This window comes from Corvus moneduloides, chromosome 6, assembly GCF_009650955.1.
Source record: "Corvus moneduloides isolate bCorMon1 chromosome 6, bCorMon1.pri, whole genome shotgun sequence".
NCBI classification, from domain to species: Eukaryota; Metazoa; Chordata; class Aves; order Passeriformes; family Corvidae; genus Corvus; species Corvus moneduloides.
The window spans coordinates 53480506-53506682 of NC_045481.1; the positions used below are offsets into that span (position 1 = coordinate 53480506).

Genomic DNA, 26177 nt, shown 5'->3' on the forward strand with positions numbered 1-26177 from the left:
CGGGGCCGGTGACGGCGGTGATTGGGCGGGCCCGGGGCCGGTGACGGCGGCGATTGGGCGGGCCCGGGCCGGTGACGGCGGTGATTGGCCGGGCCCGGGCCGGTGACGGCGGTGATTGGGCGGGCCCGAGGCCGGTGACGGCGGTGATTGGGCAGGGCCGGGCCGGTGACGGCGGCGATTGGGCGAGCCCGGGGCCGGTGACGGCGGTGATTGGGCAGGGCCGGGCCGGTCACGGCGGTGATTGGGCAGGGCCGGGCCGGTGACGGCGGCGATTGGGCGGGCCCGGGCCCCGTGACGGCGGTGATTGGGCAGGGCCGGGCCGGTGACGGCGGTGATTGGGCAGGGCCGGGCCGGTGACGGCGGCGATTGGGCGGGCCCGGGCCCCGTGACGGCGGTGATTGGGCAGGGCCGGGCCGGTGACGGCGGCGATTGGGCGGGCCCGGGGCCGGTGACGGCGGTGATTGGGCAGGGCCGGGCCGGTGACGGCGGCGATTGGGCGGGCCCGGGGCCGGTGACGGCGGTGATTGGGCAGGGCCGGGCCGGTGACGGCGGCGATTGGGCGGGCCCGGGGCCGGTGACGGCGGTGATTGGGCAGGGCCGGGCCGGTGACGGCGGCGATTGGGCGGGCCCGGGGCCGGTGACGGCGGTGATTGGGCAGGGCCGGGCCGGTGACGGCGGTGATTGGGCGGGCCCGGGGCCGGAGAGGCGCGGGCGGAGCTGCCGGGGCTGCCCGGAGCGCGGGGCGGTGGGTGCGGGACCGGGGCGGCCCCTCTGCGTCACGGGCGGCCGCGGGGACATCGCACCCTGGAGGGCGGCCGGGCGTCCTGGTGGGATGAGGATTCCCTCGAATGCCCGCTGGCGTGACTTGGGCAGAGGGAGGGAGGTGGCGGAGGCCTGGGCGGGCGGAACTGCTCGGTGTTCACCGTTTATTCCCCTCACCCCAGGATCCCACGATGAGGATGATCGAGAGCGTGGACTCCGTGGTGACCAGGTCCAGCGAGGACCTCTGGGCTGAGATCTGCTCCTGTCTGCCACATCCCGAGCACAAGGACGCTGGCGATGCTTTCACAGACTCCTTCATGGATTCCTACGCCGAGGGCAGCGGATCGGGCGGCTCTTCCCAGCCCACCCTGAAGCCCTGGGCACCCCTGAACGACTCAGAGGTGTACTTGGCATCCCTGGGTGAGTGTCTCCCGCTGCTGAGGTGCCTGCTGACAGCTCTGTTTATGTGGTGTCAGTGCTGTGGTCAAAAAGTCTCCTAACTACTTAAACACAGAATCTGACTCATTTTCTTCAAGTGCAGCACTGGAAGTGTGAAGCTCCGTCAGAGCTTCTTCAGCACTGCCACAGAAAGGAACTTTTTATCAAGTAAAAGCTGAAAAAAATTGGTTTTTACCCTCCACAATAAGTGGGAAGCTGCACACAGCAACAGAACAGGTAGCAGAAGTGTTTTTCTAAGCTTTTATATCTACCAGAACTTTCATCTTGCCTTCGTTGCTGGTTCACAGTGCACCAAGTAGTGCACTGAGAGTGATTTATATTCCAGTTTGCATGGAAATTGTGGGAACTCAGTGCCTGTGAGATCTGTGCCCTCCTGTGTGATTTCATGGAAACTGAGCATTAAGTGTGAAAGTTATTAAAACCCCAAATGGGCAGAGTTGGCTGGTTGCACAAACCTTATTTCCTTCAGAAGCATCACCTGAAAAATATCATCTTGTGTATATATAAGAAAGAGAGCCACACAGGCTTGAAATACAGGGGGGAAATTACTTTTAAAATAGACATTAGTCTTGAAAAGTTAATTTAATTTACTTTTTGATACAGAAGTCCAGATCCTTCTCTTCTCTCCTTCCAGAAAAAACCCATAACAAAGATAACAAAACCCCCTGTTCTCCTCACAGAGAGAAGACTGATGAGGATCAAAGGCCTGTCCCAGGAGGTGACCTCCAAGGACATGCTGCGCACGCTGTCCCAGGCCAAGAAGGAATGCTGGGACAGGTTCCTGCAGGAGAAGTTTGAGGCTGAATGTTACGTTGAGGGCCACGATGCTGACGAGAGGTAACGAGCAAGTCAGTGGGAAGGGGTCACCACTTAGCTCTTAAAAACTAGAGAAAGGTTTTGTCAGGACATTACACAGAAATACCATCTCCCTGCAGCTTGGAGAGGCTGCCCCGGGATTCCTGCAACATTTTGGGAATGTCTGTTGGGGTTGTGCTAGAGGGAACACAGAGCATGTAGGGTTTGAGCTTCTAGTGCTCCCCTCAGACTGCATGGGAGCAGCTGGGACCTACTCAGTGATTTCCCTCCTCACACGTGGGGTAGGAAAGGAATGGAACAGAGGAGGGAATGTTCAGTCTGTCTCAGATTGGGATTTGGGGTTGGTGCCAGTCCTGGGATGAGATTTCCCTTCCCTGCCTCTCTTACAGTGCTTCTGCTCTCTCCCCCATTGCCCTCACACAGATGGTGTCAGAAGTAAGATGGGAGCCCTTTTCCTAAGCAATCTCCCATGCCCGATCACACGGAACGCTCTCCAAATTCCGCATTTCTCAGCTGACATTTTCCGTGATTGCTTCTGGCTGACAAGAAGATTATTTCTCTCCGTTGAAGAAAATCTACTTAAGCCAGAACTATGAAAAGTAATCCCTGTTTATAGTGAGGTTTCAGATGGTGTCTTTGGTCCCCAGTTAACTTCACTGTGATTTATATTTAAAACCAAGCTTTTATGTGCTCTTTCTACTGTTTTTAAAGGATGAGTATGTTATCCATGAAAGAATTTCAGTCCCTAGAACTTGACTATGAAGTTAGAGGTCACTCCTGAATGGTGGTGAAGTTTTGAGTCTCACCCACCAGTGTAATTAAACAAGCCTTAACTTCTAAGTGCGCTGAATTAAGATGTTAGACTGTCAGGGTTATGTAGGTTCTTTAACCTTCCAGTGCTACTAACGCTCACACATTTTGAGATGTTCTTCCTGTTTTGGTTTTATTCCCTTCCCCCCCCCCCCCCATATTTCCTGGTCTTCATCACAGAAGGGCAGCTGGGGTTTGTTTGAACAAGAGGTTTTTTACTTCCAGCCCAGAAAGCTGGAAATTCATGCAATCATAGACTGGTTTGGGTTGGAAGGGACCTTAAGGCCCATCCAGTCCCACCCCCCTGCCCTGGGTAGGGACACCTTCCACTATCCCGGGTTGCTCCAATCCCCATCCAGCCTGGCCTTGAACATTTCCAGGGATGGGACAGCCGCAGCTTCTCTGGGCAACCTGTGCTGGGGCCCCAGCACCCTCCATGGGAAGGATTTCTTCCCAATATCCCATCTAACCCTGCCCTCTGTCTGATTGAGTTGCAGTCTTTGGCTACAGAGACAGAGGAGAACCTCAGGTGTGTAAAGGCTGAAAGGGGTCCTGTGCAGGTCCTTTTCACTGAGAGAAATCAGAGCATAAAACGTGTTCTAACCACAGTTTAAAAGGCCCACCTGCAGGGAATGGCTTTGTAGAATGACAGATTCTGCTTGTCCCTCTGGTCCAAGGATCCATCCCACGCCAGACCTCACCTGTGGGAACAGGAATACCTGCGGAGGGGCAGGAAATGCCTGTGGAGGCTTTTCCTCTTGCTTCTCTTGTGCGTTCCTGTGCAGCTCTGTCACTCTGTGGTCTCATGGTGTCCCTTTCTGTACCCAGCACGCTGGAGCACCTGAAACGCTGGCTGCAGCCTGACAAAGTGGCCATCAGCTCCGAGGAGGTGCAGTGCCTCATCCCGCCGGAATTGCAGCCAGAGAAGCCAGAGGCTGAGGAGGAGCCTCCGGCTGCGGAGCAGTGAGAGGCCCCAGCTGTGCCCGGGGGCTGCCTCTTGTCCCAGCCCCCAGGAAGATGTACCCAGCCACAGGAATAGCAGGGAGGGGGACACAGAGCAAATTACCAGTAATTGAAAAAGTAATTGTTAAAAGAAAGAACCCCCACCACACCAAATTCCAGCTCTGGCGCTCCACAGACAGCGACTGGCACTGGTAGGGACGAGAGGGAACGCCTGTGACATGGCTGAACTGAAACTTCACGTTGGTCTTCTCCAGCCTGCAGCCACCTCATCATTCCAGCCTGGATGTGGATTGCTTGGAATCCATCAGGAGTCACATTAAACAACAACAACAAAAAAAGCAGTTGTTGAGAAGCACCAGAAAACATCACGGTCTAGAATAGAGCAGAGAAACCACTGAATCACTGTCTTCCTGTCTTTTACATTTTCATTACTCAGTTGGGCATTTTTTCCTCTCCTGCCAAGTCCACTTTGGTGTTTTCTCCAGGTCTTCACTGTTTCAATCTGGCTTGGCCCCAAGCTGTGCCAGAAAGAAGATGGATACTTCTCACCTCTGTGAATTTGTGACCCTGAAGGAAGCTCCCACTGCAGTCACTAAATTGATGGTGTCATTGATGTTGTAGCTATTTCACATTCCTCTCTGTAATGCACCCCCTAATATCCCCCTTTATTGCCCAAACTCTCTATTATAGACTGGAGGGGGAATATTTTTCCTCTTATTGGTCATTTTGTACCTGTTCTTTATCCCTTCAGCCTCTCCAGAAGAAGATCAGATGAGATTCTGTATTGGGAAACCAAGCGTGGTAGCCAGGGAGGCTATAAACAACTTGTTTTCATCACAGAATTGCATAGAATTCTCTGACTTGAAATTTAATTGTTTTTTTTCACCCTGCTTAACTCCGAAAAGGGTTATTTCCCTTTACTAATCCAAGAATCTGTGATTTCGTGCTGATTTTCCGTTGATCCCTGTGTTCTGCCTCGGCACCAACACTGGAGGTCGGTAGAGGGAAGCAGCACAGTCGGTCAGAGCTCCTTGGGAGAAATTGTGGTTCTTGGAGTTAGTCCACACCGGATTCATACCGTGTTCGTTTATGTGTCTGTTTGAAAACATTTTTTAAGGAGTAAATTCTTGCTGGAGCCTCCCAGTTTCCTGTCTCTGTACACAAACAGAGGTGCTGCTCTCTTGGTCACTGCCTCACAACTCAGAGGTTGTTCCCACCTCAGCTTTCCTGGTGGAACTCCCACCCCAGGCTCACCTCCCAAAACAGTCACGGTCAGAATTCTCCATTAAAACAATCCCTTGTTTTTGAAAGCTTGAGAAATGGGGTGAATCATCTGAGTGCCAGTGATGCACAACTTGCAAGCCTCGTGTCTTGCTGGTTTGGTCATTAAATGTCCCTTTTAATTTATCCTTAGTGTCCCTTTTAATTTATCCTTTACCTGTCCTGTATTATATTGTCTATGTCCTTGTGAAAATCTCTCTCACCAGATGTAACAAAGCTGTGACAAAGATGCAGAACTCTGAGCTGTTCCCAGAAATGGTTTGTGCAGAGAGAGAAAGCAGCAATTTCTCTGTCCCCAGCCTATTTCCCTATTTTATTTGTCAATAAAATTGTTCTTATGGGTAGCAAGCACTGTGAGGATGCTTTATATTATTTTATCTGTTCTTAAACATATCTGAGGAAGAAATGTACCCAAAAGAACTGTACTGAAATAATTCCACATCCAAATCACCAAGCATTTCCTTTAGAGAAGGTACCTGAGGGAACAGCTCTTACCATTTCACTTGTAAAAATAATAACCATTCCAAGATTCTCTGACCTGCTTTCTGGAAACATGTAGGGAAAAGGAAATCCAACTGATCATTGCAAAGATTGAGCAATAATTTCCTTAAATTAATCCATTACATAGAGTTATCTTATTCCCCCCCCATATATATAATAAATGTAGTTATATGAATATAATTATATACAATTAAATCATAACTTAGAGTGCTGACTTGGGGTGGGTCTGTACTTAAATCACCATAAAAAAACCCTTTAAAACTTCTTTACAAAATCACTGAAACTGTGAACAGGAGTGTGATGTGTCCGAGCAGTTGTTGCACTTGGTGATACCACACATGGTTTGAGTAGGAAGGACTTCACCTCCGAGTATTGGGGTTTATTTTGGGAAAAACAGGCTGCTGAGCTCTTCTCCACCAAACAAACTCTTCCTGGTAAAAGCAGCAACCTCACTGCGGGGGGAGGGTTTGCTTCTGCAGCAACACCAGTTTTCCTATGTGTGGAAATAACTCCCACAGAGGGAGAATTGCTGAGGTTGGAAAAACCCTCTGGGATCATTGAATCCAAGCCCAGCACAGCTGAGCCCACCACTATCCTGTGTCCCCAAATGCCACAGCCACACGGCTTTTAAACCCTTCCAGGGCTGGGGACTCCACCCCTGCCCTGGGCAGCCTGTTTTTAACAATTTAACCCAAAGGAGACATCAGTGACAGCTCAGGGACAGACAGGGCCCATCCTCAGTGGCACAGGCAGATCTGCAGTCACAGTGCCTGGAGGCATCAGGTCCAGACCGTGAGGCACAGAGCTGCCAGCAGATAGAGGGAATTACTTTCAGGCAGGATAAATGAGTAATCACAAAGGAAAGAGCAGCCCCCCTCCCCTTTGTACCTTTTAAAGACAATATTACACCTTTTTCTCTGCATGGAACAGCATTTCTGTACCCCTTGAAGCCAGTGGAGACCCCATGCGGTGACACAGCTCCAGCCTGGCAGGGGTTTGCTTTCAAAATGGGGCAGAATAAAGTTGTATCTAGCATAATTCACCTGCTGCCTTGTCAGAGCAAGGGGAGGGCAGGGCTGACAGAGCACTTTGGGCAGCAAGGAAAGGCTCCCACCCACCCAAATGGGAAAAAAGGTGATTCTCCACAAGCTTGGACCAAAGGAATTGATCCCACAGAAGCATAAGCTGGCAGCACCCTGTGGCGATGCTGAGAATCACAGAATTCCAGGATAGTTTGGGTTGGAAGGGACCTCAGAGCTCATCCAGTTCCACCCCCTGCCATGGGCAGCAACACCTTCCACCATCCCTGATTGCTCCAAGCCCGGTCCAGCCTGGCCTCAGACATTTCCAGGGATCCAGGGGCAGCCACAGCTTCTCTGGGCAACCTGTGCCAGTGCCTCAGCACCTTCACAGGGAAGAATTTCTTCCCAATATCCACTCTAAACCTTCCCTCCTTCAGCTTATGGCTATTAAATATTCCATCCTCTGGAACCGACAGGCTCTCAAGGATCAGGGTTGTGAAAACCTAAGGTTATTTCTAATAACCACCCTGGTGACACAGAAAAGAATAAAAATCACAGCAAACTGATTCCTGTCCATCATCTGTACGGGATGGGAGGGACACCAGGATGCCACAGCAGGTGCCTCCAGCACCTCCAGCTCTCCCATCAGGGATCATCAGGGTGGGCTGCAGCTTTCAAACCCATCCTTGTACCCCTGAGCCAGGATCTGGGGAGGGGCAATACAAGCTTTGGGAATAAGAGTGATTTATCCTGAATGCTCTGGAAGCAGCAAAGATGATGTCAAAGAAGGTTTTTTCAGAATAAGCCTGTGCAGAGGGAAGAGATCCCAGTGCTGCAGCTGGGTCACCCTGGCCATGGTGCATCCGGGCTGTGATGGAACCAGTGGCTGCCTTGGGATGGACTTGTCATCCCACTGTCAGCTCCAAAGCCCAGCTCTCCTCTCCAACCAGCCTCTGGCTCTCCTTATCTGATTGTTCTGCTCTTTAAAATTAACAGCAGTTCTTGTCAGGAGCTGATACGGAGGCAAAGATGATTTTCTTCCTGCTGATTATTTGGCAGGGGTGAGCACTCTCCTCTGGATCAGCTCAGCCAGCTTTAATAACCAGCCCAGCTCTGTCAGATTGGGATGAATTAATCACCATCTTGCACCCAAACTCTCCATTTTGCAGAACTTCTGCGATTGCTCTGACAGTTTCCATTCCTCTTATACCCCCCAAAGTTCCATTGGATGATCATTACCTATCACTTTCCCATATTTAAGTAAGGCTGACCCTGGTACCCTTTCTCATTTGGGGCAATTCCCAGTGGCTGGACCACCCCATCCTACACTTGCCCCCCAAGCTGGGTCACTAGCGCCCAGGGGCTGGGTGCCCATCACCCTACGGCTGAGCCACCCTCACCCCACTCTTCCCTCACCCCACTCTGCCCTCACCTCACTTTCCATCCCTCTTCCCTCGCCCCCGGGCCGGGACCCCCGACCGGGCGGGCGCTGCCTACCCCGGGAGCTCCGCGCGGTCCCTGCGCCCGCCCGCCCCGTCCGTCCCCCCGCGCCTTCCTCTCCTTCCCTGCCGGGGGAATGTCCCTGGATCCGGCCCCGAGGGCGAGGCAGCCCCCGGTGCTCCCCGCCAGGCCGGGGGGCGGGATACGGCTCCACCTGCGGTGCGGGGCGGTGGGATGTGCGCGTCCCCCCGGGTACCTGGAACACCGCGCGCCGTGGGTGGGAACGCTCTGTTCCTCCGGGACTGAAAGGCTCAGGCAGCGGGGAAAAAAAAAGAAAGAAAAAAGGAAAAAAGGAAAAAAAAAAAAAAAAGCGAGACAAAGCATGACAAAACCATCCCAAGACCACAAAAACCCGGCTGAGAACGGCTGTGCCGGAGCCTCCCGGTGAACAACACCCTGCGAAGGGAACGCTCCTCCTCATCCGCACGGGAACGCCGGCGGGCAGAGGGCAGCTCCCAGCCCCGAGCACCCCGGACCCCTCCGCAGGTAAGAGCGCTCCGGGACCGGGATACGGGGTCCTGCAGCCACACCCTGGACCGCCCAAATCCCAGCCAAAGCCGCGGGGTTCAGCACTTATCAGTGAGGGAGCAGGACCCTGGCGATGCACAGAAAAGCTGGTTTGACTCTCGTGGGTACACGAAGGAGAATTAAAGAATTTAATTGAGCTTCAGAATTTTCATTTTACAAGTTAATGAGCATTTTAGCTCCTCGGCTGCAAGTTTCCTGATGGATTTTGTGTTCCTGCCCCAGGCAGGGCACGGGGACCTGGAGCTGTGGTATCACAGCGTGCGCCCTGTGAGTGCAGCTGGGATGTAGAAAACCACAATATCCCTTGGTTAATTACAAGGGTTTCTTAATTAATGCTGATTTGACTCTCCACTGGGAGGAAAAGACTGTCCAGATCCTGGTAAGGGGGATCAAACAGTAATTTCGAGAGTGTGGGGCTTGAAAGGAGGGTCCTGGAGGAGAACTCCTTATTTCCATATGCTTTCTGCTGGAATATATTTTATCTCATCCCCCTGTGCTGCTGTGAGTGGGTTTGTGGAGGTGCCCAGGGAGCCAGGCACTGCCTCCTCCCATCTCTCCCATCACAGCTGCCACAGGGAAAGACAGAAGAAGCCAAGGCTCCATGGGTGGTGAAGATACAACGAAGGGGATAAAAGAACCCAGTGGGATGGGATGGGCTGGGCTGGGCTGGCGGGGAGAGACACAGGAGTGCAGGGGATGGAAAGGATGCTCCTGCCCAGCCAGATGGCATGCAGCTGGTGGGTCAGGGTGGAATTAACTGGAAAAAATAAAAAGCAAGAAATGCAGGAGTGTCTATTTTTTTCTGCCTTACGTCAGCGCAGCTCCCAGGTCACTCTCCATGAGGCTTCTTGAGCTGATTTCTGGGTCCTGCTGCCCCAAGCTGGCAGCTCCCCACAGATCTGTGCTGGCTGCTTAACCATTTCACAGCCAGCTTGCCAACTTTGCTCCATACTGGAGCTCCTCTGTCTCTGTTACAGGGCACCTTCACTCTTAAACAAGTCAATTAAACCAGCCAGTGCCTCAGCACAGGGCTGTACAAAAGGCCTGGACTCTGGGGACATGTTCTTCTGCCCAGAAGTTCAACCAAAATGTGTTTCTGTCCCCTCCAGAACTCACAGGCTCATCTGTGTTTGACTTTGAGCTGAGGAGAAGCTGCATCTGCCACAGGGGCTCCCATGGCTCAGCTGCCCAATGACTCCTGGCACAATGGCTCGGCCGCACTCTTCACCGGCCTGGACCTGCTCCTGGAGCTGAAGCCACTCTTCATCCCGCTCTATGCCACGCTGGTGGTGGTGGCGTGCATCGGGAACCTCTTCCTCATCCTCCTCATTGCCCTCACCAAGAAGCTGCACTGCACCACCAACTTCCTGATCGGGAATCTGGCGGTGGCCGACTTCATCATGTGCCTGGCCTGCGTCCCCCTCACTGTGTCCTACGCCTTCGAGGAACGGGGCTGGCTCTTTGGCACGTTCATGTGCCACTTTGTCACCCTGCTGCAGGCTGCCACTGTCTTCGTGTCGGTGCTGTCCCTCACGGCCATCGCCATCGACCGCTACGTGGTGGTGGCGTACCCGATCCGCAGGCGGATCAGCCGCAGGGCCTGCATTGGCCTCGTGGCCTGCATTTGGTTGCTCTCCATCGTGGCCTCCGTGCCCACCTCGCTGCACACCCACTACTTGGACCTCAACGCCATCGGCCATGACATGATCATCTGCGAGGAGTTCTGGAAGCACGAGGAGCGGGAGCGGCTGCTGTACTCATGCCTGATGCTGCTGCTGTCCTACATGCTCCCGCTGCTGGCCGTGTCCGTCTCCTTCTGTGCCATCACCTACCATCTGCGCAGGAGGAATGTGCCGGGCACTGCCCATTGCTGCCAGGACAAGTGGACCAGGACCAAGCACAAGACCTTCCGGGTGCTCACCGTTTCCGTGGTCTGCTTTGCCATCTGCTGGCTGCCTCTGCAGGTGGTGAATTTCATCCGGGACATTGATGAGGAGTTCACCATCCTGGACAAGAGGTACGTCAACGTCATCCAGGTCTCGTGCCACCTGATCGCCATGAGCTCTGCCTGCTACAACCCCTTCATCTACGCCTCCCTCCACGACAAGTTCTGGTTCCACCTCAGCAGCTACTTCTACCGCAAGAAGCAGAGCTCCAGGACCATGTCCTGCAAGGCTTCCCGCTTCAACACCTGCTCCACCCTGACAGATGCTCCCGCCCGGGCCTCGGACAAGATAGCTTTGCAATCCAGGTTACCTTAGCTGAAGGACCTTGAGGGATGGGGTTTGCATAGCCCTATATCCCAAACCATGGCTGGGACATGTCCCTATATCCCAAATCATGGCTGAGTGTAGTAGGTGTCCAGTGCTACATCTGGAGCACAAAGACTTCACCCCACGGTTTATGCAGGAGGTGGGTCAGTGTCTGAGCAAGGCAAACACCTCTTGTGTAAAAAACTCTTTGGAGAGTGCATGTCTTCATTTTTGTAGGATATAGATTGTTCCTAAGCAACAAGGAGCACTTTGTGCCATGGGAAGAGGTCGACTTGCACGGGGAGCCGTGAAATTGCTGCGCATTTATCCTTTTAAATTGTGGCTTACTGGTGAAGGGACAATGAGATGTGCATTCTGCAGGTGCAGACTGGGGACACGTGGCTGCTGACAGCCGGTGGCTGGTTTGGAATGGGAGTGACTTTCATAACCTGCTGGGCCTGCTGGAGGAGCTGCCCCCGTAACCAGACAGGGCATCCCAGTTTCTCCAGCCAAATGTGCAGATGCAGCTGGGCACATCCATGAAGTCATCGCTGCTCTTCATGGTCAAGCAGGGCTTGAAAGATCTCAGGTGATGAGTTTGCTGGGAATGGTGTCTCAAATTCTGTTCCCAGGGAAGATTAGGTTGATGTATGTCCATGTTCAGGGTCCTGCAGTAGAGGTGGGAACCCCAGTGCCAGGCTGGTCTATCCCAGAAGCTGCTGGATGGTTGGTTTGCTTGTCAGTGCTCCTCAGTGTCTGAGGTGCCTCTGTTGGCTCTCAGGCTGCTCTGTGCAAGCAGCACACGCAGAAGGCAGCATCTCCTTACACCCAATTCCCATCCAGGTTTTAACCTCTTGATTTCCCAGGAGAAACTCTTGGGAACCAGCACCCCCACAGGCACCACGGCTCAGGGCCATGGCAGCTCCTGGCTGCCCATGGCCATGCCTTTGGCTCACCATGTGCTGCCGTGCTCTGTGGGGCCAAGCTGTGACCTCCTGCTGCTCCTTGTGCCTGGGGACAGGACCTCAAATCCCCCAGGCAACAGGTCCTCAGCCCTGCGTGGAACTTGCCCATGGCACTGGCCAGCATTCCCACTTCTGCCAGCGGCTTGGGAGCACCCAGTGTAGACACAGCTGGCTGGACCCCAAGAGGATCCCTAACCCGCTCCCCTTGCACCCATCCACAAGCTCGCTCACCTTCCTGCTGAGGCCCTCATGGTAGCCCCAGAAGCACTCGTGATCTCCTGTGGGGTGACCAGCAGAGACAGGGACCCATCCAACGCAGTGCCGGTGGCCTCTGCTGTGTTCCCACAGAGCAGCTCCCTCCTTGTCTTCCTGCGGCTTCCCTGGGCCTGGGCTGCTCATCCTGGAGGAGCCAAGCAAGGCAGAAAGTCCCTGTTTGTCCCTTCTGTAATAAAGGCTTCAAGAGCTTGGGCTGTGTGTGTGTATTGATGCGAATCCCACAAAACCCAGAAACCCTTGACTGCAGCTCAGTCACATCCCAGGAAGATGCCAGCTTGGATTTGGTTAGTTCTGTCCCAGTCCTGGGCAGCGGTAGATCCTTGGAGGTCAGGCTGGGATTAGGGCTGGACCAGGTTGCTCCAAGGCCCATCCAGCCTGCCCTTGGACATTTCCAGGGATGGGGCAGCCACAGCTTCTCTGGGCAACTTGTGCTGGAGCCTCACCATCCTCAGAGCCACGAATTTCTTCCCAGTATCCCATTTAACCCTGCCCTCTTTCTAACTGAAGCCATTTCCTCTTATCCTGTTACTGCCAGTGTTGATTCCTTCTCTCTTCATTTCATCCCATCACAACCTCTATTACTTCACTCTTAATTAAAACCCCTAAATTTCCCTAAATTACTCTTCTTAGCCTTTTTGTGCCTGCAACTCCACCACCCACTCATCCCCATCACTGCATTTATCTGCAGGACCATTTAAAAATCCATATATCCATCCTGGAGAACTGATCCACAAAGAGGATGAGGTTTCCTCTTCTGTATTTCCATTAGAATTTGCAGTTATTGAGCACTGGGAGAGAAAATCCCTACCCTCAGGTCCCCCTGTTGAGATGTTTTGCTCATTCCCCAAATTACCTGCAGGAAAAGGGAAAACACTATTTTGGGAGGGTGAGCTAAAAGCTGAGTGACTTCTGAGAATAAACACAGAAATCCTGGAGCTGCAGTCTATGATTCACAGAAACTGGATATATAAAGGAGAACATGGTTTGTTTTCTTAATGAAAGTAAATTAATTAGATAAATGAGGGAGGAAAACATGTTTGACGGTTGATTCTGCAGAGCTTTCCTCAGGAAGCTGCTCGAAGCTTGTCTCCCAGGAACCACGGAGTATAAAGGGGATATTTTTGTTGAATCATCCTCAATTATTAAGAATTTTGCACGATATTCTCCCTGAGGCTGTTTCTTCCTCACAAACTCTGTTGTTGGTTGAAATATGGTTGATAATGGTTGGACTCGATGATCTTAAATATTTTTTCTAACCTAAACAATTCCATGATTCTGTGACCCTCTACCGGGATTTGGTGCCTGTAGCTCTTCCATCTGACAAGACACAATCCAGAAAAGGAAAATATTGGTCAGCCTGTTTAGGTGTTTACAGCTCTAAGGAGCAGATAATATAATTTATTACAGTGATGTTCTTTCAAAAGCACTTGAGAGATGATTATTTGAAAGAGCTTACCTAAAAGCAAGGTATTATTCCCACTATTTGATCCCTACCCAGTTTCTCCCACGGCTGCAGATGATGGGGCCCTTTGTCCTGCACTGCAGAATGAATTGAGATGAGCATCAGCTCTAAATGCACACGAAGGATCAACACTGTTTCCATGTGCACTCCTAGAAATTTCCTCCTTTGTCTCCCAATCAGGCACAGCAAACAAAATTAGCCTGGTAATTTTCCACTGACTTTTAGCCCCCCTCTCACTGTGTTTGTTCTGTCTGGATGTCACCAGTGATGACAAAACAGCCAGAAGAGAGAAGCTCCTCCACTGAGCCACGATCATTGGGCCAATTTTGTTCGTGGAGCTGGAAAATGCTTAGAAAATGTTGATTCATTTTACGTTATTATTATTATTATCATTATCATTATTTCCTGGTTTATTGTGAATAACATTCTGACTCAAGCCATTGCTTCTGATTTCCTTGACGGGGCTCGCAAAAGATCTTTTGCATTTCTCTGAGCAGATTCCATGGGCTGTACAAACTGTGGCCAACTCCTTCTTCTCAGATCTTGGATCTGGCTCAAAAGGCAGGTTTGTGACACGTACATGAGTAAACCAGGCTTATTGTCACTTCTTTTGGCGAAGAGCGCAGTTGGTACAGCTCAGGCCCACAGTAATGACCTGGAATGGGTCCCAGTTTGGGATGGAAGGGACCTTAAAGCCCACCCAGTTCCACCCCCTGCCATGGGCAGGGACACCTTCCAGCAGCCCAGGGTGCTCCAAACCCCATCCAACCTGCCCTTGGATGCCTGGGGGCTGGATCCCATTGGATCAGGCAGACTGAGCACCTTCCCATGGACATCACTTCTCTGTGAACCGAACCGCTGGATCTTCCAGCATTGTTGAATTATTGAAAGCACCACGGCTGATTAATGGATGTACCCACTTCCGACTCATCCCATATTCCCCTGGTGCCTCCTCCTCCTCTGTCGCTGCGAGACGCTTTGGAGCGCTCACACTTTAATTTCTGTGAGCGTAGCAAGCTCTCGCTGCAGCAAATTAACCAAGATTTCCTAAACCCCTGTTTAGTCCTCATTCATCTGTTTTATCTGTCATCCCACTCCCACAGCAGATGCCAAGAATCTCCTTAGTCACACACCATGGTCACCGTGCCCTCGCTAGGGGACAAATCTGACTTAGTTCAACACTGTTCCCCAAGGTGATGATGAGGGATGAAGTGCCCTGTACCAGTCCCCAAAAACCTACAGACACATCCCTGGCTTGGTGCCACTGCCTGGGACTCTCCAGTATGCCAAGGATGGAGCAGGGCTGGGAGACACCCCCAAACCCCCATACTCAAAGCATCATTTTTACTGGACATTAATATCCAATTTTGGGAGCAATGCAGGAGACCCAGACATTTCCTGCAGCAGGGATGGAGTCATCCCACAGCCCCTGGCAGCAGAGAACTTGGGGTGATGCTCCAGCCAGATCCCCCCACACAGGGGGTGGTTGCTTCCCCCCGGGTGCTCCAGCCCATCTCCCAGCTGTGATGAGCGGAATGAGGCCAAGGCCATGCGCAGCACGCGGCGACGGGTGCTAATTCCATAAATGAGCCGAGCACTGATTGCCACACGGAAGTGCTGTGGAGTGCGGCTCTTGGTTGCTATAGGAACCCATCAGCCCCCCCCTGGGAAAAGCCAAATTACTGGATCGAGGCAGCTCCTCCGGCGGTGACAGTGGGGGGCTCGGCATGGTGACACCCTCCTGCTCCAGGAATGGAACCAGGGCAACCTCAGGAGGCGGAAGATGGAGATGGGGATGCCCAAGGCTCCAGGGAGACCTTGGAGCCCCTTCCTGTGCCTAAACGGGCTCCAAGAGAGCTGCAAAGGGACTTTGGACATGGGCCTGGAGTGACAAGGGGGAATGGCTTCCTATTGCCAGAGGGCAGGATGGGAGACTAGGAAGAAATTCTTGCCTGTGAGGGTGCTGAGGCCCTGGCACAGGTTGCCCAGAGAAGAGGTGGTTGCCCCTGGATCCCTGGAAATGTCCGAGGCCAGGTTGGATGGGGCTTGGAGCAACCTGGGGTAGTGGAAGGTGTCCCTACTCGAGGCAGGGGCTGGAATGGGATGGGATGTCCTGGCAGGGGAACAAAGGGTCCCGGCAGATTTTACCTCGGCTCTGAAGGGAAAGTCTGCATTGCTGAGAATGTGCATGATGCTGATAAAGCTCCAAAGTTCTGGACCAGGATCCTTGCAGCTCTTACCCTAAAAATGCGGCAAAAAAAGATTTTGCAATAATCCCACTGGGTTGCAACAAGAGCCTGGTGAAGTGAATGGATGAATTTTCAAGATTTACCCTCAAACTCACCCAAAGGCACAGCCTGGTCCTTCTCATTCCATCAGGAACTGTCACCTCCTGGGCTACCCTGAGCCCGAAGCAATGCCTGGAAATATCCAGGCAGGTTTACTGATGCTCATCCCTCCTGCATTAACAAGAAATCTTAATTTCTCCCCTTGCCATGGGGTGTTTCCAGGCTGCCAGCTCCTTCCTTCCATGGAAGACGACACAGTTCCCGGGTCTCCATAATTATTTACATGTGGGCTGTGTTTATTGGCAATTAAATGGTTCGGTGGCTCCGAGACATTAGTCTCCTCTAAACATGTTGTCTGCCAGATTGCTTCCTGCCAGCAGTCCCTGTGGGATGGGGAATTCTGCCGAGCCCTCCGGGGCTGCGTGTGGATGGGAGGGAGCAGCTGGCAGAGCCCCCCCGGAAAAATAATGCTCTAACGGAGCAGGTTTGGAATTGGGAGCCTTGGGGAGGGGATGGGGTTGTGTTAAACACCGCACAAACAGCCGGACCTGAGCCCTGAAAGATCAGAGGGGTGGCAGGGACGGGGTGTGCAGGAGCATCCCAGCCTCGAGCAGGGAAGGGAGGGATGTGACAGGCCGGGATGGGGCCGTGGGACTGTGCAGCTGCCCCAGCCCACTCTGGAGGACACTTACCACTTACAAGTCTTCAAAGATCCACTGAAATGCTGCAGGGCTCGCCCTCGCTATTGCAAGACTTGGTTAAAGGGATTTTTTATAAGGAATTGTCTGAAGCCGGCGAGCAGAGGGTGGATTCCGGGAGAGCTGCTCCAGGGAAGGCTCCGGCGCGGAGCTGAGCGCCCGGGGCGACCGCGGTGCTCATAGAGACTTTGTGCCTCTGCAGCATCGTCCTGTCAGTGCCATGAATTTGCTGCCACAGCCAGGCTTGGCTCCAGGGAGCTCTTTGTGAGCACTCAGCAGGACAAACCCTCCAGCCCTGCCCTGCTGCCAGGGCTCTGCCACAAACCAGATGTTTTTGTGGCCGCCCCAAGTGTCCCCAGCTCCTCATCCTCAGCTGCCACTTCCTTCAAAGCCCCCAGCCCCCAAAAGCCTCCTGGCCCCGACGATCCCACAGAACAGCTTGATTCTGGATGAGGCTTGGAGCAACCTGGTGTAGTGGAAGGTGTCCCTGCCCATGGCAGGAGGTGGGACTAGATGATTTTTAAGGTCTGTTCCCACCAAAATAATTCTGGGATTCTCCCCAAAGGTCAGGCTCGCTGGGCTCTCCTCACTTTAACATCCACTTGGACTTGCTAATGTTCAGGAGGTGGGACTGAGGTGTGGGATGAGCAAGCAGCATGGGGATCCAGATATTTATATGCATTTATTATGTTTTTACATTTAAATCTCAAGCCTTTGCTGCTTCCCCCTGCTTGGCCCTTTCCCAGGTTAGAAATGAGCCTGAACCTCCTCTTTTCCACTCTGCTGCTGGCAGGGGATCTGAGCCTACAACCAGCCACACACTTTATCCTTTACTCCTCATTCTGGCACCTTTAAATTCCTTCAAACAGTGGCAGCTTCAACAGGGGCTTTCTCAGGCCCCTGCGTGTTGCCACTGGTTCCCACATCCCTGTTTCCCTCCTCACCTGATGCTCCCCAATAACAATAAACAGGATTTTGCTGGTTGCTTTGAGCTTCCTCCCGAGCCCCTGGTGCTTTCAGGAGAGCAGAAGGATGTGTTTAGGCCCCAAAGTGCCCTGTTGTTCCCCATTCCAAGCTCCCACCAGCAAATACCACTCACCAGAGCCACTGAAAGGTGTAGTTTCCACACCGATCCTGGACCTCACGAAAGAGCTCTGCAGCTCATGGATAAACCCTGATGGAGATTTATTTCAGTCCCTCTCATAGCTCAGCAAGGATTCTGTGGCTCTCATTAGCACTTTGGGGAGGTATACAGCAAATTCCTCAAGCTTCTTGGCTTGAAATCATGTTAAGATTTGAAAGCAACAGAAGACGCAGTTTATAATTATGGGTCTGCAAAGGAAAAGGCTTTTGGAGAGTTTAAGATCCAAAGATGTTTTTTTCCCAGAAGAAAAGAAAGCCACCTTGTCTGTCTTTATAGTCAAGTGGAAAACAGACCTGGAGGATTCCCTGACACAAAGAAGAGGCTGGATATAACTGAGACAGGAGACTCCTGCCTGTTACCTGAGATACCAGGTTTGGTTCCAATCCTGCTACCGACATCCTTTGGGATCCTAAATGTGGGGCAGCTCTGCTGAATTTGGTGGCGCCAGCGCTGTGGAAAGAGCAGGTGAAGTTCTACAAGTCTTTCCCATCCAATCATGACACTTCTGATTTCTCCTCTTTTAACCCAAAGGACAAATTGCCAAGGATAAGGAAAACCACGCGGAGGCACACGGGCCCTGGCAGAAGGTGCGTGACCGACAAGGTGTTCCCTCCTCCCTCCCGCTGGCGCCGGGCCTGGACATATTTTGCTCACGATGCAACTTCCATTATTTCCATGGCAACCATCCTTTGTCGAGGATGAAGACTGGAGATTTTTTAACAACTCCCCGTTTGCCAATTCAAGCCCCAGAAGGAAGTGGGAAAGTTCTCATTCACATGCAAAATAGCTGCGATAAAAGCCGAGGGGTGCAGGGTGGGGGCAGCGCTTGGGCACAGCGCTTTTCATCCCAGCCTTCCTCATTTCCTTGGTTTACAGTGGCAAAGAGCCTCATCCAGGGATGCGCTTGACACCCTCTCAAACCTACCCATGGCAGGGGGTTGGAACTTGACGATCTTTAAGGTCCCTTCCAATCCAAACCATTCCGGGATTCTGTGAATATCAAAATATCTCTACACACAATAGACCCATTGGAGACGCTTTCTTTTGGCTCTTTCAAAATCCTGCCTGCGAGGGAAGGAACATCCCAAGGATGTTCGTGCTCAAAGCAAGATCCACAGCCCATGGTGACTCAGGAGGGAGGCTGGGAGCCAGGAGGAGCAGAAGCCAGGCTGGTGTGATGCCGTCTGCAGGCATCAGAGCAGCTGTCCCTGGCACCGCTTGCTCCCGCCGCCTTTCCCAAAGCTTTATTCCCGCTAGATCCGGGGTCATGGCTACCAGCCAGCATGGCGACTGGCAGCCTTAATGCATTTATTTCAGCCCCAGTGCCTGGCCAGGAACTTGGTTATTTCTGTGAAATCCACAGGAGAAGACCCACAGGGAAGAGGAGAAACCTGACGTACACCCCAAGCTGAGCATGGGGACCAGAGGGAACATGTTCCAAACCCCTTCCCAGAGTCACATTGACAAAAGCCAACAGCCTGGAGTTTGGAAAGGCTGGAACGAGGTTTTGCAGGTGTAATGTTGGAATTAGTAAAGAAGATGACACGGGAAGTGAGGTTTTTGGAACAGCAAAGGACCTGTCTTGCTCCCTGGTCCACAGGGGAATACCAAATCAGCTCCAAACTCCAAAAACTGAGCAGAAGTAGTGACTAATGACAAAATACAGTAACATGTGGTACTTTAGAGGGAATCAGGTTTCTGTGTCACAAGGTGGAATTGAACTATTGGGGTGTCTCCACATCCCTGGACAGTGTTCTACAGGGAGAACACAAGAGCAGTGGGGTCAGGGATGGGATTCATCAGCACAAAATTGGAGTAAGCAAGGGAGGGAATAGCAAGGACAAACCTCAATGCCAAAACCTTGGGTTGCTCACTTGGGGAAGTTTGGGGCATTCAGTGCAGAACTGAGGATTAACAAAATAGAATTCAAAAGAGGAAACATTCCCTTTTGATTCTGTGGCATAACTGCACGTGTAGGGATGGAAAGGTGGGAAAAGGAGCTGCCAGACCAGAACAGATCCAAACCAGTTGATAACTTCATGTTTTCCTCCTTGTTTGTACCTGAGTTCCCTTCCTCCCTGCTCCTGCAGCCATCACCCCTTTCCCTGTGCTCCAGGGGACGGCTGGATCCTGCTTAGCACCTCTCACCTCCAGCGCCTGCTGTCAGCTCTGGAATCTCCTCCTGATTTATTCCACCCTGGAGAAACACCTGACAAAGGAAAGAAACGACACAGCTGCAGAGGGAGCTGACTTTTTTTCACTCTACTTGCCCAAAGCTGCCATGGAGAATTGTACCATTGTCCACAGATAAAATGAAACCCAAATAATGGAAACCTGATGGATTTCTCATTTTTGCTGACCTGCAGACAAAACTTCTTCCCAAGCTACAAGCCTCTACCTGAATTAAAATCCTCCTGATGGGAAGGTACAAGGAAGTGGGAACCTGTTTGCTTTATTTAAAGAGAAAAGGATGATCAGTGATGCCCAGAAAAGGAGTGAGAGAGTCAGAGAAAAGCAAAATCCTGCGCACAGTAAATTAGATTAAGGGGACAAGAGACAGAAATTTAATATAGAGAACAGAAGCTGCAGCAGATAAACAAACAAGCAGCATAAACCTTTAAAACTACTGAGAAATAAACACTTAATTAAAAACCAAGTCACCAAACAAGTGGGAAATGTTCCCAGAAGCAAAGATAGGAAAGTCTCACCAACTTATTCCTAGTTAGGGAGACCTGGAGGTCAGGTTTAATTACAGCTCAGCTCACCACCCCCCCACCCCCCCTCCCAGCAGCATCTGTTTTACAAAACAAAATCTGACTCCCAGCCGGATCTGGTGCCTTTGGCTGGAGGACAGGACAGATCTCCAGCTCTTCCAGCACTGGGCACCAAAACCCCTGGGGACAGACAGGAATGCTGCCGATTTCAGAGGGGGCACGAGGGGAGCAAAGCCGATTTCTGACCCATTTTTGGCCTGGGATCGGTGCCTGCAGATTCAGGACACAGCCAGGAGCTCAAATCCATGGATGTTCCAGTCACTGCCCTCATACCCAGCCATGACCGCCTTAGCAAAGGTAAAAATCCCTCAGCCCAAACTCTCCTTGGCCGCTTACCCCAACAGTGGGCTTGGATGCAGCTCCATGCCCTTCTTTCAGAACACGTTAAAATCCTGAAGAAAACACCTTAAACAGGGGGAAGGAAAATTAAGAGAGGAATCCCAGGAAGCTGCCAGCTCCATAACCCATCCCTACCACTTTGTACCAACTGCACAGCAATTAGGAGCCCATTTTGCTGCTTTTCATCCCATTTCCCTGTGTCCTGTTATGCGTTTGGCTCTGAAGTGTCCCTTCTCCATGTGTTGGTGCTGCTCTGGCAATTAAAACATTAATTAATCATGACATGAACAACCAATTCATCCCATCTTTGTGTTGCGGCTCAGCATGAGGGGCAGAGGCCTCTCCAAGGACACAAATAATCCCAAGGAAAAGCACTAACAGGCTAATTCATATAAAAACTTTATTAGAAATGAGGACACAGCCTCCTAGGAACAACATCCTGCGTTATCTCCCAAACTTTTACGATTTCAGAGCCATAATTAAATACAAGAGCTACAAAAAGGGTGTGCACGGCTACTAAAGGAGGGAGAATCAACCCCCAAATTGCCATTGTTTCAAACATGGCTGGAGAAGGGGGTTTTCCACAGTGGTTTCCATGCAGGCACCCACGAGGCTGTGAGCTGGCACGTGGCCCGTGGGATTTGTTTTCCATCCTAAAGACCAGGATGGGCTTTGATCTTATCCCAAGTCTGTATTGCTTCAATTCAGAGAAAAGAGCAGAATGTGATGGCTTGATATTGCATCTGATACATGATGTTGGATAAATAGTTGTACTTTCAAAATCACCCCCCAAAAAAAGGCATATTATCCTACCCCTAATTATATTTCAATGGTAAATAATAATAACAATAATAATAATAATAATAAAAATAGTAATAAAAATAAAAACCAGAGGTACTACTGACACAGAAAAAAATGACCAGCCTCATTTAAGCACCATCTACAATGAGAAAACAAAGGATAAATGTGGCCTGGTTTTACAAAATACTTTTTTTTTTTTTCTACTTATGCCCAAAACCCACCCAGGACCAGTTTAACAGCGCTAATTTTTAGTGCATCAACTGCCACGTTATGATCTCAATTCAACCAAAGTCTAGTAAAAAATCCAAAAAAGGAAGAAAAATACTTAAAATATATAAATTTCTCAGATTCCCTACAGGAGTTTTCCATGTCGTGCCATAAAAAAAGGATTTAGAGCAAAATAGAGATACAAAAGCTACTGTGCTTGAGCCAGCAGCGTAAGTAAACGGGAAAGTCAGAGCAGTACAAAAAGGATCCTAAGTAACAAAGGCAGTAGAGAGTATTTTATATAAACAGTGCTTGCAAAGTATAAATTTAGGAAATAATGCATAGAGGAGCATGCTTCACACAGCAGCAAGAGCTGTGCGAGCAAATCCTTGTAGCCAAGGGAGAATTCCCACCGGCTCCCGACAGGAGCAGCTCACTGCCTGCAGAACTCGCTGGTGATGTTGGGCAGGGGGTAGGCGAAGAGGGAGAAGTCCAGGATGTATTTGGGGAGGAGCTCTTTGATCAGCCGGCGCTGGGTGTTGCACAGGTAGTAGTGCAGCGTCTCGGCCGTGACGGGCTTGTACCAGGCCTGGCGCTCCGGGAAGCGGACGAAGGAGGGCGACTGGATGTGCTCCAGGACGTGGTTGGCGTCGGCGTGCAGCCGCTCATAGGAGCCGATGAAGTCGTACCTGACGGCGCAGGGCTGGCACAGGTTGTAGATGGGCATCCAGTGCTCGTTCATGCGCTCCACGTCCTCGTCCAGCAGGTACCGCAGGAACTCGGAGAAGGTCACGTCGTCGCCCGCCGAGTTGCCCCCGTTCTTCCGGTACCGCCGGACGATCTCCACGCCGTACTTCTGCTGGTACTCCTTGATCTCCCCGAATTTATTCCGGTAGGCCGAGAGCAGCCTCTCCATCGGGTTCCGCACGAAGATGAACTTGTAGTAGTGCTTCAGGCGGTAGCTGATCTCCTCCGGCTTCATGTCACCCAGGAACACCAGGTCGCTCTTGTGGTCCATCTTCCCCTGCACGTCCACGCTCTCCAGCGCCCCGTCCAGCACCTTGAGGATGCGCTTCCAGTTGGAGCAGGCCACCTTGGGCACGTAGCAGTAGAGGAAGCGGTACTTGTCGCTGACCAGGAGGTGCCGGAGCACCGTGCGGCGCTGCCCGGGCGGCAGCTCCCAGACGCTGCGGGGCATCGAGCGCTGCCCGCACAGGGCGCGGATCGTGCGGTTCCGCGTGTCCCGCAGCACCTCCAGCTCCAGCTCCGCCGGCGAGTCCCGCCCGTCCCGCCGGGACGGCCCCGCGGGCGGGTGCGGCGGCGGCGGCCCGACCTGGGCGAGGATGCCGCGCTCGATCATGAGGAGGAGCCCGCTGGAGGCCAGAATGACGCCGAACATCAGCATGGAGGGCAGGAGCGCCGCGCCCGCCGCGCCCCGGGAGCGCGCCCGGCTGCGGCCCGGAGGGACCGCCCGGCGGGGCTCGGCGGGGCCGGGGCCGCGGGGCTGCATGGCCGGGGGCTCCCGGGCCGGGCCGGCTCGGCCGGGGCTGCGGGGGGGGTCCGGGCTCGGCGGGGCGGGGCGGGCGCGGTGACGGCGCGGGGCGGAAGAGGCGGCGGGACCGCCCCGCACTGAGCCCGCCCCGCCCGGGGCCCTGCGGCGGGGACAGCGGAGCCACGGGGTAACCGAGTAGCGGGGGTGGAGGGGACCTCGGGGCCCATCCAGTGCCAGCCCTTGCCATGGGCAGCGACACCTTCCACCAGCCCAGGTTGCTCCAAGCCCCGTCCAACAGGGCTTTAAAACCCTTCCAGGGATGGGGCAGCCACAATTTCTCTGGGCATCCTGTGCCAGGGCCTCACCACCCTCGCAGGGAAGAATTTTTTTCCAATCTCCTATCTAACCCTGCCCTCTGGCAGTGGGAAGCCGTTCCCCCTTGTTCTGTCCCTCCATCCCTTATCCGAAGTGCTTCTCCAGCTCTCTTGGAGCCCCTTTAGGCACTGGAAATAGCTCTAAGGTTACCCTGGAATTTTCTCGAGGCTGAAAACCCCCTGCTCTCCCAGCCTGTCTCCAGAGCAAAGCTGTTCCAGCCCTCTAGTCACAGAATCATTCAGGTTGGAAAAGACCCCCCAGACCATCGAGTCCAACCTGTGACTGATTCCTGTGTTCTCACCCAGCCCAGAGCACTGAGTGCCACATCCAGTCCTTCCTTGAACACCTGCAGGGAGGGGTACTCCACCACCTCCCTGGGCAGCCCCTTCTAATGCCTGACAACCCTTTACAGGAAAAAATTCCTCTTGATGTCCAACCTGACCCTCCCCTGGTGCAACTTGAGGTCATTTCCTCTCCTGTCCCTCGTTCCGTGGGAGCAGAGCCCGACACCGACTTGGCCGCACCTTCCTGTCAGGGAGTTGTGGAGAGCAAGACTGTCCCCCTCAGCTTCCTCTTCTCCAGGCTGAGCCCCCCAGCTCCCTCAGTCACTCCTCGTAGGACTTACTCCCAGTGATCATCCCTCTGGAGTGAGTCCAGAGCTATCCATGATCCCCACCAGCACCCCGGCACATTGGGATGTCAGTCAGGCATAGGCCTGAGCAACACTTCACACTGCTCTCATCCCAAAATACATTTAAATATTATTTCAAACAGCCCACCAGGTTTGCTCCGAGATTCTGGGCGCTGCTGGCAGCACAGTTCACATCCCAGCGCTTCCATGGCCTTGTGCGGTGGTTACAGATGGTTTTTGCAATACCAGGCCAAACTACCCATAATTAGGCATTGTGCCCCACTTTATATAATTCTATAATTCCAGCACAGGTTTAGCACCTGGAGGAGGAGCAGACACCGGCTACATGCTGAGCCGAGGAGGCTGTGCCACCACCCGAGAGCCAGAGGTCGGGATTTGCCAAAACTTCACAGGCATTTCCCCCAAACCAGCTCTGTGAATGACCCCAGCCGCTCACTTGCTGCTTCAGGCCATCCCTTCGATGCCTGCGGCACTCACCCAGCCATCAGGATGCCATTTCCTCACACAGCCCTTTCCGAAATCATTCCACACTGCCATTGTTCTTCGCATTTTCCTTCAATGAATTTTCTTAGCCTACCACGGGGCCTGGTCTCTTAACAGCCTTGCAGGGACTCTCTGTCAGGAGCTTTCTTAACATCAAGAGAAAACCAGCTTCCACTTACTTTCCTTTGATCAGGAGCCAAGAGCGTTTTGTCAGCCAAGGCAGACAAAGCACTTGGAGCACAGTGCGAGAGCCTGCAGCTAGATTATTGCACATTTCCCGGTTTTATTTGGATGTAAATACAGCATTAGCTCTCGGAAGAGACCGATATCCGACCCTGCCACCAGCAAAGCTGCACACACGAGGTGTTATCAGATTCCTGCTCTCATTTCAGAGGGCAGGTCCTGATCTGATCTCAACACCAGCCCAAACTGAAGCCGTGCCAACATATATAATCTGTGTCACTGAGACAAAAATCAATCCCTCCTCCTGGAGAAAAAGCCTGATTGCAGCAAATTCCAAAGCGGCCAAGGGGAATTTTTATTTCTTCGAAGGTGTGTTAGCCTGGCACCGCTCATCCCTTTGTGTTCCTATTCCCCACTAATATCTCTAGGTCAGAAGCAGTTACATAGGACAGCCCAGTGGTTCTGGAAATACAGAGAAGCAGGAAACTGCCCACGAGGTCAGTGGGGCTATTTTCCAAAGGAAACTTGGATTTAAAGACTGCTCTGAGAGCACAGGTATGGGGTAGGATGCAGAGTCGCTACAGGAACAGCACAGCCAAGCAAATACAGGATTCAGGGGCTGGTTTGCAGGGCTAAACCCAGTGTCACCAAGGAAAGTTAATTGTGGTTACACTCAATATGCCTAATTAACACCCAGACTGAGCAGTAATTTGATTTCCAAAGCAGTTAAAAGCCGCCTCACATTCAGAATGTGCAAAATTATGGGAATATATTTCCCAGACAGATCCATCTCTTCAGAAAAAGCACATTTAGCAAATAAAATGTCACTGAGGAAACCAAACTCCAGGCTGCTGCGGTTTGCCTACGAGTTTATACAACACACTGCAATGATGGAAGGGTTTGGTTCTCTCTTCTGTGGGAAAAGGGAAACCCACATAGCCCTTCCCAGGGAAATGCTCTGCCAGGCCTCAGCGTGATCTACTACCAGGGGCTGGTGCAGCAGCCTCATCCCTAAAATTCCCATTTACAGATAAAAAGATTTTTGTAACTCCCAGCCCTCTTCAAGGTGCCTCCAAACCCCAATATTCACCTTAAGAACACCACATTCTCCACCCTGGGTAAGTGGAGCAGTAAATCTCTAGGC

General features: G+C 52.3%; 3 protein-coding genes and 1 long non-coding RNA gene across 7 annotated transcripts; 2 read left to right on the top strand and 2 right to left on the bottom strand.

The window, feature by feature from the left end:
• Positions 1-2: 2 nt before the first annotated feature.
• CCDC32 (coiled-coil domain containing 32) lies at positions 3-5442 on the top strand. 4 transcript variants are annotated; one of them, XM_032110767.1, is made up of 4 exons: positions 3-17; positions 945-1182; positions 1902-2058; positions 3676-5442. In XM_032110767.1, exons 2-4 carry the CDS (start codon positions 954-956, stop codon positions 3812-3814), a joined length of 525 nt encoding a protein of 174 aa, XP_031966658.1. In that variant the 5' UTR covers positions 3-17; positions 945-953; the 3' UTR covers positions 3815-5442. The 4 variants fall into 4 exon arrangements, with proteins under 4 accessions (XP_031966658.1, XP_031966655.1, XP_031966657.1 ...); XM_032110764.1 differs by lacking the exon at positions 3-17 and adding an exon at positions 686-745; XM_032110766.1 differs by lacking the exon at positions 3-17 and adding an exon at positions 701-749.
• LOC116444950 lies at positions 4913-24883 on the bottom strand. The gene is made up of 4 exons (XR_004240592.1): positions 24872-24883; positions 10092-10099; positions 8036-8041; positions 4913-6264 (listed from the first exon to the last, which is right to left on the bottom strand). It is a non-coding gene; the product is annotated as an uncharacterized LOC116444950 (long non-coding RNA).
• LOC116444946 (prolactin-releasing peptide receptor-like) lies at positions 8513-12316 on the top strand. The gene is made up of 2 exons (XM_032110761.1): positions 8513-8600; positions 9752-12316. Exon 2 carries the CDS (start codon positions 9818-9820, stop codon positions 10901-10903), a length of 1086 nt encoding a protein of 361 aa, XP_031966652.1. The 5' UTR covers positions 8513-8600; positions 9752-9817; the 3' UTR covers positions 10904-12316.
• CHST14 (carbohydrate sulfotransferase 14) lies at positions 21223-23315 on the bottom strand. Its single transcript, XM_032110762.1, has one exon. The coding sequence runs from the start codon at positions 23251-23253 to the stop codon at positions 22282-22284; it is 972 nt and encodes a 323-aa protein (XP_031966653.1). The 5' UTR covers positions 23254-23315; the 3' UTR covers positions 21223-22281.
• Positions 24884-26177: the final 1294 nt, after the last annotated feature.

Bases quoted from the DNA above. Each gene is read 5' to 3' on its own strand.
- CCDC32 (XM_032110767.1), top strand. From the start codon at position 954: ATGAGGATGATCGAGAGCGTGGACTCCGTGGTGACCAGGTCCAGCGAG. The intron at 1,183-1,901 runs GTGAGTGTCTCC...TTCTCCTCACAG, and splicing joins GGTGTACTTGGCATCCCTGG to AGAGAAGACTGATGAGGATC. The intron at 2,059-3,675 runs GTAACGAGCAAG...TTCTGTACCCAG, and splicing joins GGCCACGATGCTGACGAGAG to CACGCTGGAGCACCTGAAAC.
- LOC116444946 (XM_032110761.1), top strand. From the start codon at position 9,818: ATGGCTCAGCTGCCCAATGACTCCTGGCACAATGGCTCGGCCGCACTC.
- CHST14 (XM_032110762.1), bottom strand. From the start codon at position 23,253: ATGCTGATGTTCGGCGTCATTCTGGCCTCCAGCGGGCTCCTCCTCATG.